Here is a 13551-nt window from a genome sequence, read left to right on the forward strand (position 1 = left end):
ATTTTTTAGCCGGGTGAAACGTTACATCGAAAAAAAAATAAGTGCTAAGCAATAGTGCAGTCCAGTACAGTAATCAAAGAACAAATGGTAAAAATTAGTCATCCAGAAGACACATTTGGCTGTAAATATTCTTGGCAAATTTCGTTGAAATCGGTAGTGATCGATGCCATTTATGTACCACCAGAAAGAGTTTTCTATAGAAACAAGTTTTATTTCCCACAATAGGAATATAATCAAAGCTCAGCTGAACGTAATATTTATTTTCATCATCATCATCATCAATGGCTGGAATATTCTAACGAATGCGTAGAACGATTATGAGTGTGATCTCTGCTCAGCAAGCAAAAAGCCATGTACCGGTGCTCTTTTGTTTTCAGAACGGTGGACTTTCAAACAATTATTTTCTGCAAATGGCTAAAATAAGTTGTAAATGAGCCATTTCAATCTAACAATAAGGAGTCAAGCATGGACATGGGATGCTCTTTAGCCATGTTAAAACTGTCAATACGACGTTTTATGAGAAGACTGAATTCAGCCCGAGTTCCTCTTGTATAAGGTCCTTTGGAGGCAATATATTAAAAGCATTAATAGGAATTCGATATCAGAAGCTCTCTATTATAGGAGCCAGAAATAAGGATACATGAGTGGTTAAAAGATAACGAAAAGGGTAAAATATGCCCTGTTCAAACAAAAAGGGGAAGTTTATAATCCCCGTTAATTGTTTAACATAATTGAATACCCGGTGAGCCTTTTTGTTGTTGTTTCAGTATGTGTACGCTATACAACAACAACAACAACAACAACAACAATAAAAAAACGTTTGAGAGCCCGGCAAATAGATGTAGATCTTGTCACAAAATGAAGAAAAAAAAAGTAGATGCCGTGCGAATTTTTTAATAAAATTTTGTTAGCGAGTGACACAAAACAACATGTAAACAAATCGGGATGTCCCCTATCAATTGAAAGATTAGCAAAAATCCGGATAGAATGCAAATCCATTCTCAATAAAATGTAAAACAGCACATATATCCGTGATAGACACATGCTTTGATGAATCACCAAAAAGTCTTAACATGTATACACTGGGGGGTGCTAAAAGTGGAGTGTTAAAAGAGCAGAAAAAATGAGGGGTAAAAATGCAAAAAACAATAAAAACGACCTTTAAAAGGCAAGTTTTTTTTTCCTGAAAAAAAAAAAGTGACTACTTTGACAGAGTGGACGTACTCGGGTCCGAATTTTGCCTGTAATGGTAGGTAGATCAAACCTGCCTTCGCCAATAGATACGAGCCATCTTTGGGGAAAGGGAAGCCATTTTCACGCGCCCAGATTAAAAATAAATAGAATTTCGTGCTTTCTTTTTATTTTTTCTTCTCTTTTATCATACACCTTTATATATTACTTTAGAAATGTTGTCTCGCCTTGCCATCAGATCTAAAGGTGCTATTGCTCGTTTGCCCACACAGCGATTGGTTTCCGCAAGACAACCTACAAGACCTTTTATTCGTCTTCAGCACACATCCAAGCCTGTCCTTGCTAAATTAGCTCCTCTCGATACTTTCCCTCGTCGTCATATCGGATCTGAGGGCAATGAGGTTCAAGGCATGTTACAACAACTCGGCGTCAAGAACATTGAAGAAATGCTCGCAAAGACCATCCCTCCTACCATTCGCTCCCCTAAACCTTTAGCCATTGGTGAGGGCATCCCCGAACGCCAATTACTTGCCCGTCTTAAGAGCGTCGCATCCAAAAACAAGATTAACCGTTCTTATATCGGTCAAGGTTATACAGATACCGTTGTTCCTAACGTTATCTTACGTAATATTCTCGAGAATCCTGCCTGGTACACTCAGGTAACATTAAAAAATAAGAGAAACTAAAATGGCTTTCTGATAAAAAAGATATAGTATACCCCTTATCAACCCGAGATTGCTCAAGGTCGTTTAGAATCTCTCTTGAATTACCAAACCATGATTACCGATTTAACAGGTTTACCTATTGCCAATGCCTCTCTTTTAGATGAAGGTACCGCTGCTGCTGAGGCCATGTTGATGGCATGGCAAGCTGGTCGTCGCAAGAAGAACCTCTTTGTTGTCGACGAAAACTGTCATCCTCAAACCATTGCTTGTTTAAAGACTCGTGCTGAATCCTTCAACATTGAGGTTGTTATTGCAGATACTTTCAATTACAAGTTTGATGAACACAAGAAGAGTCTTGCTGGTGTCTTGTTACAGGTAAAGAGATAAAGTGTGTGTGTGTGTGTGTGACGGGAAGAAAAAACTAAACCTTTTTTCTTTTGGCTAGTACCCTGATACTCGTGGTTCCGTAAAGGATTATGAGAATTTAACTGCTAGTGTTCATGCTGCTGGTGGTCAAGTTGCTGTTGCTACTGATTTGATGGCCTTGACTTTACTCAAGTCCCCCGGTGAATTCGGTGCTGATATGGCCTTGGGTAACTCTCAACGTTTCGGTGTTCCCATGGGTTTCGGTGGTCCTCATGCTGCTTTCTTTGCCTGTAAAGATGAACACAAGCGTCGTATGCCTGGTCGTTTGATTGGTGTCTCCAAAGACGCTGCTGGTGACAACGCTTACCGTCTTGCCCTTCAAACCAGAGAACAACATATTCGTCGTGAGAAGGCTACCAGTAACATCTGTACCGCTCAAGCACTTTTAGCAAACATGTCTGCCATGTATGCTGTTTACCACGGTCCTGAGGGTGTCAAGGCCATTGCCCAACGTATCAACCACTTGACAGCCGTTTTGGCTCAAGGTATTCGTACCTCTGGTTATACCATTGAGAACGACGGTAACTTTTTCGATACCCTTTCTGTCAAGGTAGGTAACTCCTCTGCTGTGCTTCAAAAGGCCGCTGCTGCTGGTATCAACCTCCGTGCCATTGATAACAACACCATTGGTGTTACCTTGGATGAAGCTGTTACTCAAGACGAACTTGCTAAATTGATCGGTGTTTTCCAAAAGGAAGGCACACCTGAGGTCAGCATGGAACAACTTGCCACTGTCCTTGACAACCAAGTCACCACTTTCCCTCATCAATTGGAACGTACTTCATCCTACTTGCAACATCCCGTTTTCAACTCTTATCACTCTGAGACTGAAATGCTTCGTTATATCCATCATCTCGAAAGCAAGGATCTTTCTTTAGTTCACTCCATGATTGCCCTTGGTAGTTGTACTATGAAGTTGAATGCCACCACCGAAATGATCCCCGTTACATGGCCTGAATTTGCAAACATCCATCCTTTCGCTCCTGTCGATCAAACTGAAGGTTACCTCGCTATGCTTGATGAACTTGCTGATGATTTAAAGGAAATCACTGGTTTCGAAGGTGTCTCTCTTCAACCTAATTCTGGTGCTCAAGGAGAATACGCTGGTCTTCGTGTGATCCGTGCCTACCACCATGCTCGTGGTGATGAACACCGTAACGTTTGTTTGATCCCCGTTTCCGCTCATGGTACCAACCCTGCCTCTGCTGCTATGTGTGGTATGGATGTCGTCATTGTCCAATGTGATGCTGATGGTAACTTAGATATGGCTGATTTGAAGGCCAAGGCCAAGAAGCACAAGGATAAGTTAGCTGCTGTCATGATTACCTACCCCTCCACTTTTGGTATGTTTGAAGCCGGTGTCTCTGAGGCATGTCAAGTCGTACACGATTTAGGTGGTCTTGTCTATTTGGATGGTGCTAATTTGAATGCCCAAATTGGTTTGACCAAGCCCGCTGAAATCGGTGCCGATGTGTGTCACATGAACTTGCACAAGACATTCTGTATTCCTCACGGTGGCGGAGGACCTGGTATGGGACCTATTGCTTGTACCAAAGAGCTTGAGCCTTATCTTCCTGGTCATCCTGTCATTGCCTGTGGTGGTCAAAACGCTATCGGACCCATTTCTGCTGCTCCTTATGGTTCTGCCTCTATCTTGCCCATCTCTTGGGCCTATATTAAGATGATGGGTGGTGAAGGTCTTACCCAAGCTACCAAGCTTGCTATCTTGAACGCCAACTACATGGCCAGTCGTCTTGGAGAGCATTACGAAATTTTGTATACCAACGAGAACGGTATGTGTGGTCATGAATTTATTGTGGATATCCGACCTTTTGTTGAGAAGGGTATTGAAGCCATTGATGTTGCCAAGAGACTTCAAGATTATGGATTCCATAGTCCTACTATGTCTTGGCCCGTCACCAATACTTTGATGATTGAACCTACCGAGTCAGAAAGTAAAGCAGAGTTAGATCGCTTCTGTGATGCTATGATTTCTATCCGTGGTGAAATTCAACAGGTGGTCGATGGCAAATTACCCAAGGGTAACAACATGTTAAACAGCGCGCCTCATTCTATCAAGACTTTAATGGCTGATAAATGGGATCGTCCTTACTCTCGTGAAACCGCTGCTTTCCCTATGCCTTATCTTCGCGAAAAGAAATTCTGGCCTTCGATCTCTCGTATCGATGATGCTTATGGAGATCGTAACTTGATGTGTACTTGTCCTTCTCCTGAAGAATATATGTAATTTTATTTATTTTTTATTCCCCCAAACCCCCCTTTATACTGTAAATTAGACTCTTTTTCCCTTCTTCATTTTTTTTTTAATCATAAAAAACTTTTTATCGTTTCAAAAATGGTTTGTCCCAGTTAATTTGTCTTTGGGGTGTATGCATTTGCTGTGTTTTTGGTTGGATTGGAATAGCAGATGGTCTAATACTTTTGATATAAGAATTATAACATAGTCGCAAGATGTTCATTTTTACCTTCCATGAGCACACTGAAAGGGAAATTTACAATGAGATAGATTTCCTACAATTTCTTTGCATTCTTGTAAGCTCAAGACATCGTTGAACATTATGGCACCTTTAGTAAGAAGGATTAGAGGTGTTCTTTTTAAATACATTTGTATGTTTTTACTTCTGCAAGCTCTGGATTTTAAAATCTCCATGATACCCTTGGGGCATACATTGATTGAACTCTCTTGATTCTGTTCCTTTATCCAGTAGGCATAATCCTGAATCAATTTTTTCAATAAGGCTTGGTTCATCAAGCATCGATCCAAGATAAGTGTGGGCAGTTGTGTCACACGGATTCGGTGTGGATGAGCTTTTGAAACAAAGAAATGGGAAGTCTCCTCCTCATGAAAATAAATCCCCCATCTCTTGTAATAATCCCGCATCCCGGCCACTAAATGATATTCAAAAGGGGATTCCAAGTCGATGCAAATACTGGGTTCTAGCATGGTGGGGGTTAAGGAAGAGGGACTCATCATTTGCTCCAGTTTCACACGTTCATCCGCCGCGTGCTGATCAATCATGATGAAAGTATCAACCAGCTTGATGATGATGTACTTTTTATCCACTTGGCCTAATACGTGAGCGTTTTTCAGATCTGATTTGGACAGTTTGAGAGGTAAATCTAATGACAATGGAGGAGGGGGGGCCATAACGCGCGCTCGCTTATTGGATGATGTTTTGTGTAATTTTAAACGAGACCTGTCAATGGCTGGGTTTTGTGTTTGCGCAAGATATCTGAGTGAGAAAAAGGAATTTAGTAGGGTCGTTTGGGATGTGTTACAAAAACCTTTTCCTTACGAGTTGCCTGTACGTGGGTCAATGTAATATAACTTCTTTTGACAGTCATCCCACCAGCTAACAAAGCCATTGGGTATACTTGATGTAGTGTTATTCGTAGTAGAACTTGTCCCGACGGAAGAGGATGCATGCTGTACATATTTACTGGCTCTACTGTGATCAATGATGGTAGAGCCTGTTCTTTTTTTACTACAATGTTCATCAAGGGAGTTTTCTTTTCTTTTGGGTGGTATTAAACCTGCTGATTTTAAAAACTGTGTGGTGAATTGGCTCACAAGATTCTTAATCACAGGGTAAGCAGAAAACTCAGACAATACATCCAGATAAGTGTCAATGTCGTAGTAACTCCAGTCAGGGCATGTGAGTTTTATAAAATATATTGGATATTTCTGTATCGAGGTTCGAGCTAATAATAAATTAGTCTAAGGTATACGAGTTCTTAGTCGACCCTTACCTTTAGAAGATGAATCCTATCCAGAAAGATAAATAAATAAAAAAAAAAAATGAAAACTTTTTCCCGAAATTTCGGTGGTTGTCTTACTCTTAAAGATGTCACAAAACTACTATTTGAGAATAGCCCAGATACTATCTTGTATAATCCATTATCGTTGGGTACAAAGTAATTATTGACGACTAAATTAAAATATAAGGTTAAAGATTTTTTTTTAAAAAAAAAAAAAAAAAAAAAAAAACTCACATATGTACTGGTGAGACTATGATACCACTTTAATATAAGTATCTATCTCTATGATAACCTTTTTTTCTTTTGATAAAACGCACCTTATTTGGGTAACCTCGGGTGGAGAAAAAACCTTGGACATTGATATTGTCCTCGTGCATGTCTACATATTTAATATTCTATATATGGTTGGTTCCTGTATAAGAACTATTTTAACTGGGTTGATTGTATAAAAAAACCTTTATTATTTCATGGCCGAACAGTTGGCGGAATACATCCAAACTTGTATTTGACTTGAGTGTGTGTTAGTATTCTAAATGTGACACTTGATTTATGTACCTTTTTAATCATCATGACTTTGGCACCACGGGCACTATCTATAAGGTTGAAATGGATATGATGAAAACATAACGCAAACTTCAAAACTAAACGTTTCACAGACTCCATGATGACGACATATTGATAAGAGGACAAATACCTGCGACGTACAGGAAACTGGTTTGCGTAATGGAGATATGAGAACAACAGGATTTGCTTTTTGTTTATCTTGTTACCTTGTAAAACAAATCCCGCACAATAACAGTGGTACCTGGCTGTATTTTTCTAGTGTGTTTAGAGAGTGTAATCTTATCGCCAATAAGTCTTCCATCCTACAGATTGTGATCCCAGGAGGGGTAAAGTAATCAGTTCAAGTACCCGATAAGATATATATCTACATATTTTACCCTCCAGAAGCCCTCAAAAGTATCTTTGGACATGCAATGTCTGGAAATGATTTGCACCAATGCTTCATTTGTAATCGAGGCTAAAGCTAATAGGGCGTGAGATTTCATAAATGTGGGGTCGAAAACGATTATCATTTTTCCTTATTAAGGTTAAGTTACCTTCACCGCGGAATCCAAATGTCTTTAATTGCTCTGTATCAGAAAGCTTATGGCATTTCGAAGTAGCTGCAAACGAAAACAAAAGAGAAGTTTTTTTGTAAGTGTTACACCACCCTATTCCGTTTTTTACTCACTGTGCCTTTGCCCGATTTTATTCATATTTAGAATGCCGTCTCCATTATCATTTACTTGTAAGCTAAACTTTTCGATATCCAAAGAAATATCAATGCTGGTTGCATTGGCATCAATGGCTAATAAAAAAAGAAACTGTTTAATCGTTGCTCCCAAAATTTTCGGGGGAGCGGCGAAGGTTACCGTTGTTAATGAGTTCTTTTATGCATTGCGGTAATGTCGTTATAACAAGCGATCTTAAATTAAAGAAGCTTTTTGTGTTAGGTAGAATGAAAGACGACTATTGAGAAACTCACGATCTTAGTTGTTCGATAACGCTGGTATCTAATAACTGGATAGACTTTATCATGAGAAGATAAGCTGTGCTTCCCAATTTTTTTTTTTTTTTTTTTGGTTTCAGCTAGCAGTGAAAAAAAAAAACAAGAAAGAAATAGAGTCACACAGTGAATCCTTTAAATGGGAATTGTGCTAATAAAAGTGTGGCCTATAACAAATAATTACAGAGGTGACATAAGTTGAGATAGAGTTTGCAGTAATTTTCGATTGGTGCCAACTGTTTTTCACACGCATAACTTTCCAGCCCATAAGAGGAAGAAAAGATATTCAAATGCCGTTCCTGAATTTTGTTTATAAATACAAGGCGGTTTGGGGATCATTGAAGCAGTTTTTATTTTGCTACAATACTAGTCTTTTCTTCTTTTCCATTATGTCTACTACCAATAATAATTTTGAAGTGAAACCTATTTCTTCTCCTGACTCTAATACTATCGAAAAGTATAAACAAGAAAATCAATATGATAATTCATTTTGCGAAGAACAATTGGAGCATGTACCAAAAGGAACTGCTTCTTTCGGCAGAATAGTGTTCATGTTGTTAAAAGCTTTCATCGGTACCGGTGTCATTTTTTTACCAGGCTCGTAAGTCTTACTACATGTCTGTGCTACCCAAACATCTATCTAATCTATCTTTCTTATCTCTAGATTTGTTAACGGTGGTTTAGCTTTATCCATTGTCCTGATGATTGTTATTGCAATTATTTGTCTGGCTGCTTACCAGCTTTTAGTGAAAGCACAAAATGAAGTGGGAGGCTCATATGGTGATGTAGCTCAACATCTTTACGGTGCCTGGTTAAGACACATAAGTCACTTGTTCATTTGTCTTACTCAGATGGGTTTCGTAGCTTCTTATTTCATCTTTATTTCTGGAAATGTTAATACCGTTGTGAATACCCTGAATAACTGTAATACTCCATTCGAATCCAAGTATTACATCTGGATTTTTTTAGCATTTATGATTCCATTTTGTTGGGTTCGTAAGATTGCCCGTTTATCTTGGCTTGCTATCTTGGCCGATGTCTTCATTAGTTTTGGTCTCATTTGTGTCATTTATTTCAGTTCAACTCAGATTGCTCAACACGGCGTAGGCAATAATATTCATCTTGTCAATCCTAATAACTTTGGTCTTATGATTGGCACTGCCGTCTTTTCATATGAGGGTATTGGTATGGTTCTCCCTATTCTGGAAGGAATGAAAGAACCTGAAAAGTTCCCTCGCGCTTTGAATATTGCTATGCTGATCTGTACACTCGTTTTTCTTTTAATTGGTTGTATGGGATACATTGCTTACGGTGATATGACTCAAGCCACTGTCGTTGCCAATTTCCCCAGAATGCCTTTATCCGTCACTGTCCAGTTACTCTATGCTATTGCTATGACATTATCCTCTCCCTTCATGCTCTATCCTCCCTTGACCATCATTGAAAACTATGTCTTTGGTAATCGTTCCGGCAAAAACAATCTCAAAATTAAAATGTCCAAGAATCTCGTCCGTACTCTTGTTGTTACTGTTTGTGCCATTGTCAGTTTCTGTGTAGGTGCCTCTAACTTGGACAAGTTCGTGTCACTTGTTGGTTCTGTTGCTTGCATGCCTATTTCTTTCATCTTTCCCGGACTTTTCCATTACAAGATTGCCACCAAACGTATTACCAAGATCGGTGATATTGCGCTTATTGTATTTGGTTTTGGCATCCTCATTTATACCATGTATGTGAATATCGATTCTTGGGTTAACCCCGTCGCAACTGGTGGTATTGCCCTTCCATCCGCTAATGCTTGTGGGTACGAGTAAACCTTTGTTCGTTGATCGACATTTAAAACTCTCCCGCCTTTTTGTAAATAGAAAAAAAAATGTATATCTTCTCTTTTATTCTTTATTTTATTGGTCATAACTATCATCTTTATCAATAAAACAATACGTAATTCAACTTCACAGTATAGCAGTTCCCATGAGCTTTATATTTCAATGCCGCCATTTTGTATTTTTCTCCCTTTTTTTATCCAGCAAAATTCCCACGTATTTCTGTGCTTATTCATAGTTAGCTTCTTGTGATCATGTGTACAATATAAAGTCATATTTGGTCCAACAGCCATTCCTAAATAAACAATCAGAATAGCAGCCCGAAAAAGTAACTTGGTTTTCATTGGTCACTGTTGATAAAGCGGGGCAAGGAGTTGGGAGGAGTTTCCATTTATTACTAACAAACATAGCATTATTTAGATATATGGAGTAATATCTTATCCGAAGGGGAGGGTAGCACTAAATCAAGAGTACCTTTTTTTTAAGTTTAATTATTTTTAGCTAGCAGATAAACGAAAAAGTTCTTATCTGGGAAAAAAGTGCTAGAGCCAAAATGTCAGATTACAACATAGAAGTTACATTTATCTAATAGATAAGGAAAGTATCTATCATATCGAAAAAAACACCAATTATAGATTACATCGCCAGCATTATGTTGCTAAATGCACTTTTTTTTTTATCAGCCGCCTAAAAAGATAAGCCTATGTCTTTTATTTGTAACTACAACAATCAATGAAGTAGAAACAGTATTAAATTTTATTATTGTTATAAAGGAGCGATTACACTCGAACCTAGATCTAATTGGGCAACCACGTGCTCCATTTCTTCCACCTTCTGGTCCTGCTCTGAGATCTTGGATGACATAGGTGTATAGTCGTCATCGTCCATACTACTTATACTTGCGGTATTGTTATATGGTATATATAACTCAGAAGGCGTCTTTTTTACCCCAGGTTTGTAAATGCCCAGTTCATCCGCTCTTGTAATCGCCAAATTAACTCTCTATAGAATCAGCATAGATATATGTTAGTTTCAATAATAAACTTTTTTGCTTCTTTTTTTTTTACCATGGCTAATCTATACTCAAAATCATAATTGGAATAACCCAGAGCAATTTCCCAAAATTCTCTGCCTCTCGATTTTTGATTTAAACTCCAGCAAGTCATACCGACCTCCCTACCAAAAAAGGAGTTTCTTTAAGAACAAAAACGAAAAATAAATAAATAAAAAAAAGCCTACCAATAAGCATAAGGGACAACCCATTTATCTGCAGTTATTCTATCTTTCCTATCGATAATCCAATTCAAATGAATCACTGATTCTTGAAACCTCCCCATCGCATTTAATATAGACGCTTTAATTAAAAGTAACGCTCCTCGTTGATCGTCGTACTGTGGGGGCGGTGTCTCGGGTAACAACTCTCGCGTGCGTATACCATACTCTAATTTTTCTGACTCCAAAATTCGTGTCAAAGCGTAATCGGTCAATCCCAAATTTTGCTCTAGTTGAACCATATCCATAAACTCATATGCATTATATAAATATAAAAACTCCAGTCCACACATCGTCATGTCCATATCTTGATATCCGCTGGATTGAAAGAGTTTTACTTTACAAAGCACATACTGCTCAATAGAGTACGTACTGGCATTAGACTGTGAAGATTTTTTGAGCAGTAAAGGCACTTCCGCGAATGCCAAAATTGCTTCGGTGCGTTGGCCCATCATATCTAAACAGGCTCCACACAGGTATTGAAAAATAGCCTGCGACCAGTATCTTTCGGTATACAAGAATTGAAATATCTCGCACGCTTCTTCCCAATTATTTTGCATCATGTGGTTTAATCCCATTTCATAGTTGCACATATGGAGCACTTGGACTTCAGCCCACTCGTTTTTACTGGTTTCAATCGCGTATAAAAAGGATTGTGTTGAAAGGGTCAGGTTGCGTGCTAGTCGTGAAGTTCGACCGGCAAAGTATAAAAAGATGGTAGAGTTAGGATATGTTCGTTGAGCGTCCAAAAGTGTTTCAATGGCAGGCTGTGTATACTCATCCGATAGTATTTGAGGGCATAATGCAGTTAACGCGGTATAATAAGCCAGAAGCATCAGTGATGCCATGGGAGATCTTGCTCGTCTATCTTCTAGACACAACTTTAAAAGAGCAAATCCTAGATGCTTGTCGGCTTTCCATCCAAATGCGGCCACAATTCGTAGAACCTTTTGAGGAAGTGATGCTAACACCAAATGGACTGAACCAATACCAAATTGTATTCCTGAAATTGTATCACGATCAATGTATTCGTTATGCAGCTGTCCCATACGTTTGTATTCTTGCCAAACAATACTGTAACTGGCATAAGCTATTTGTTTGTATAAGCCTTTTGTTTTTTCTAAAATAGAAGTATTTGTAGATCTCCTTACCTCGTTTTAAATTAAGTCCGCATTTAATATACCCAGAAACACTTTCTTTCAATAAATGTAAAATGGCCATTTGTAAACAGGCTTCTGCTTTGGCAACATGAGCACGTAAAACGCCATTGGGAACCGTATGTACCTTGTGCATTTCCAGTGCCTTTGGTTTTGCAGGCGTAACGTGTGTTGGGACACCTGTACCACGAGAGAACTTGATGTAGTTACAATATGAAGCAAAGTACTGAATCACCGTGTCACCAACATTTTTTTTGGTAGCATTATCAATCTGAGCTGTTGCCAAATTATAGGTAGACATTAAGACTTGTAGAGCTTCATTTGTTGTTTGCTTGTCTGTTGTCTAATTCTTTTTATTAGTCAAACATATTAAATCTCTCCTTATTCCTCTTACCATAAGTGCTTTCAAAAATACCATAGATCCAAGACCCAATGCATGTAATGGATCTGTGGTTGCTTGTTGCTCCAACAATTTTTTAGCCTTCATAAATTGATTGTTGAATAAATAATGAATTGCTTTTGAGATTGGTTCGTCGGCCTTCTCTTGTTCGCGTGGTGTTAATGTGTTGACCTTGACAGATTTTGGCACGATAGGACCAATGACAATTAAGTTGGCAGAATGGGTCGAGGTAGGTGGTCTTGCTGGAATAATATCCGATTGATAGTCTGTGATAATTTTTGCCTCTCTTTTATTTACTACGGGTGTTTCTTCTTCCTGTGGATTCTCAAATACAGGTTCCTCTACAACAATCATCTCCTCTTTTTGCTCGACAAGCGATGTTTGGAGAGCATGAATAACTAGACCTAATTCCAAGGGTGCAGTATGATCATGATTGCTATCAAGACTACTCATACTCGTCCTACAAGAGGAGCTGATAGATGTCTCATAGTCCTCGTTCACTTCAAGGACAGCTGCTTGATGTTGTTTATTCTCCATCTTTTTTTTTAGAGAAAGAAAGCAAGAAATAGGGAAAAATTAATTATATAAACCCATAAAATAATAAAAAGGGGTGGGTCATGTTTCAAGAAAGGAGCTATTAAATTACGACAGATGAGGTTACACGCCCCTTTGTCGCTCCTTCATGTAAACCCCTCCTTTGTGTACAACAGGATAAAATCAGCATCGCGTAGTGCGTGTAGTATCCTACACAACCATTTGAATATTCTGGATCGAGCAAACAAATAATCTTTTTGGCTTTCACGACTAGCGAACAAGTACACAATAAACAAAGAAAATGTGTATTATCAGACGATTTTGCGAAAATAAATGACACCGAGATAAACGAACCGCTTTAGAATATAATATAAGGAAATTGGTATTTTCAGCTCTGTTTGGTGAATATTAATAAATCATACCTTTTTACTTTCATCTAAATCCTGCCACGTCTATCTGAATGTATCGTTTCCTAATATTGTAATCCATACTGATCACTTCTTCCACTTCTCAACTTGAGTTCACTTGTAACAAAAATCTCGAAAAGGATGTGTTGGACCACAACAGAGAGATCAGTCAATTCGTTTCTTTGAGTCTTTCTGTTATTTCTTTTACTTTTGTTGGTTTATAATAAGAACACTGCGCTATTGTGATTCTTTCTCTGACAACTGCAACATACAGGGCCCGTATTCTCCGTGTAGGCTTTACTAGTGCAGTAATAAGCTTGACATCGCTTACGGTGGAAATGATGTAAATA

At 38.5% G+C, this 13551-nt stretch overlaps 4 protein-coding genes across 4 annotated transcripts; 2 read left to right on the plus strand and 2 right to left on the minus strand.

The window, feature by feature from the left end:
* Positions 1 to 1306: 1306 nt before the first annotated feature.
* On the plus strand, positions 1307 to 4619 carry EV154DRAFT_264004 (glycine dehydrogenase). Its single transcript, XM_051594669.1, has 3 exons — positions 1307 to 1850; positions 1905 to 2231; positions 2302 to 4619. The coding sequence occupies exons 1-3, from the start codon at positions 1407 to 1409 to the stop codon at positions 4528 to 4530; spliced, it is 3000 nt and encodes a 999-aa protein (XP_051456422.1). The 5' UTR covers positions 1307 to 1406; the 3' UTR covers positions 4531 to 4619.
* On the minus strand, positions 4599 to 7686 carry EV154DRAFT_512662 (histidine kinase-like ATPase). Its single transcript, XM_051601948.1, has 16 exons — positions 7591 to 7686; positions 7478 to 7530; positions 7297 to 7413; positions 7163 to 7228; positions 7004 to 7089; positions 6833 to 6928; positions 6618 to 6773; positions 6518 to 6571; positions 6380 to 6457; positions 6297 to 6312; positions 6141 to 6232; positions 6054 to 6069; positions 5600 to 6005; positions 4923 to 5536; positions 4769 to 4868; positions 4599 to 4715 (listed from the first exon to the last, which is right to left on the minus strand). The coding sequence occupies exons 1-16, from the start codon at positions 7641 to 7643 to the stop codon at positions 4625 to 4627; spliced, it is 2094 nt and encodes a 697-aa protein (XP_051456423.1). The 5' UTR covers positions 7644 to 7686; the 3' UTR covers positions 4599 to 4624.
* A 289-nt stretch (positions 7687 to 7975) lies between these two features.
* EV154DRAFT_466285 (transmembrane amino acid transporter protein-domain-containing protein) lies at positions 7976 to 9567 on the plus strand. Its single transcript, XM_051597727.1, has 2 exons — positions 7976 to 8212; positions 8276 to 9567. The coding sequence occupies exons 1-2, from the start codon at positions 8001 to 8003 to the stop codon at positions 9420 to 9422; spliced, it is 1359 nt and encodes a 452-aa protein (XP_051456424.1). The 5' UTR covers positions 7976 to 8000; the 3' UTR covers positions 9423 to 9567.
* Positions 9568 to 10184: 617 nt separating this feature from the next.
* On the minus strand, positions 10185 to 12709 carry EV154DRAFT_445205 (uncharacterized protein). The gene is made up of 5 exons (XM_051597079.1): positions 12255 to 12709; positions 11855 to 12203; positions 10671 to 11793; positions 10499 to 10607; positions 10185 to 10433 (listed from the first exon to the last, which is right to left on the minus strand). The coding sequence occupies exons 1-5, from the start codon at positions 12612 to 12614 to the stop codon at positions 10197 to 10199; spliced, it is 2178 nt and encodes a 725-aa protein (XP_051456425.1). The 5' UTR covers positions 12615 to 12709; the 3' UTR covers positions 10185 to 10196.
* Positions 12710 to 13551: the final 842 nt, after the last annotated feature.

Source organism: Mucor mucedo (assembly GCF_025094135.1).
Source record: "Mucor mucedo strain NRRL 3635 chromosome Unknown EV154scaffold_61, whole genome shotgun sequence".
NCBI lineage: Eukaryota > Fungi > Mucoromycota > Mucoromycetes > Mucorales > Mucoraceae > Mucor > Mucor mucedo.

Excerpts from the sequence above, each read along its gene's own strand:
- EV154DRAFT_466285 (XM_051597727.1), top strand. The coding sequence starts at position 8,001 with ATGTCTACTACCAATAATAATTTTGAAGTGAAACCTATTTCTTCTCCT. Across the intron at positions 8,213-8,275 it reads GTCATTTTTTTACCAGGCTC|ATTTGTTAACGGTGGTTTAG; the intron begins GTAAGTCTTACT and ends TCTTATCTCTAG.
- EV154DRAFT_264004 (XM_051594669.1), top strand. The coding sequence starts at position 1,407 with ATGTTGTCTCGCCTTGCCATCAGATCTAAAGGTGCTATTGCTCGTTTG. Across the intron at positions 1,851-1,904 it reads ATCCTGCCTGGTACACTCAG|TATACCCCTTATCAACCCGA; the intron begins GTAACATTAAAA and ends AAAAAGATATAG. Across the intron at positions 2,232-2,301 it reads TTGCTGGTGTCTTGTTACAG|TACCCTGATACTCGTGGTTC; the intron begins GTAAAGAGATAA and ends TCTTTTGGCTAG.
- EV154DRAFT_512662 (XM_051601948.1), bottom strand. The coding sequence starts at position 7,643 with ATGATAAAGTCTATCCAGTTATTAGATACCAGCGTTATCGAACAACTA. Across the intron at positions 7,229-7,296 it reads TAAAATCGGGCAAAGGCACA|CTACTTCGAAATGCCATAAG; the intron begins GTGAGTAAAAAA and ends TTTCGTTTGCAG. Across the intron at positions 7,090-7,162 it reads ATTTGGATTCCGCGGTGAAG|CTTTAGCCTCGATTACAAAT; the intron begins GTAACTTAACCT and ends ACGCCCTATTAG.
- EV154DRAFT_445205 (XM_051597079.1), bottom strand. The coding sequence starts at position 12,614 with ATGATTGTTGTAGAGGAACCTGTATTTGAGAATCCACAGGAAGAAGAA. Across the intron at positions 12,204-12,254 it reads TATTTTTGAAAGCACTTATG|ACAACAGACAAGCAAACAAC; the intron begins GTAAGAGGAATA and ends AAAAAGAATTAG. Across the intron at positions 10,434-10,498 it reads TTGAGTATAGATTAGCCATG|AGAGTTAATTTGGCGATTAC; the intron begins GTAAAAAAAAAA and ends CTGATTCTATAG.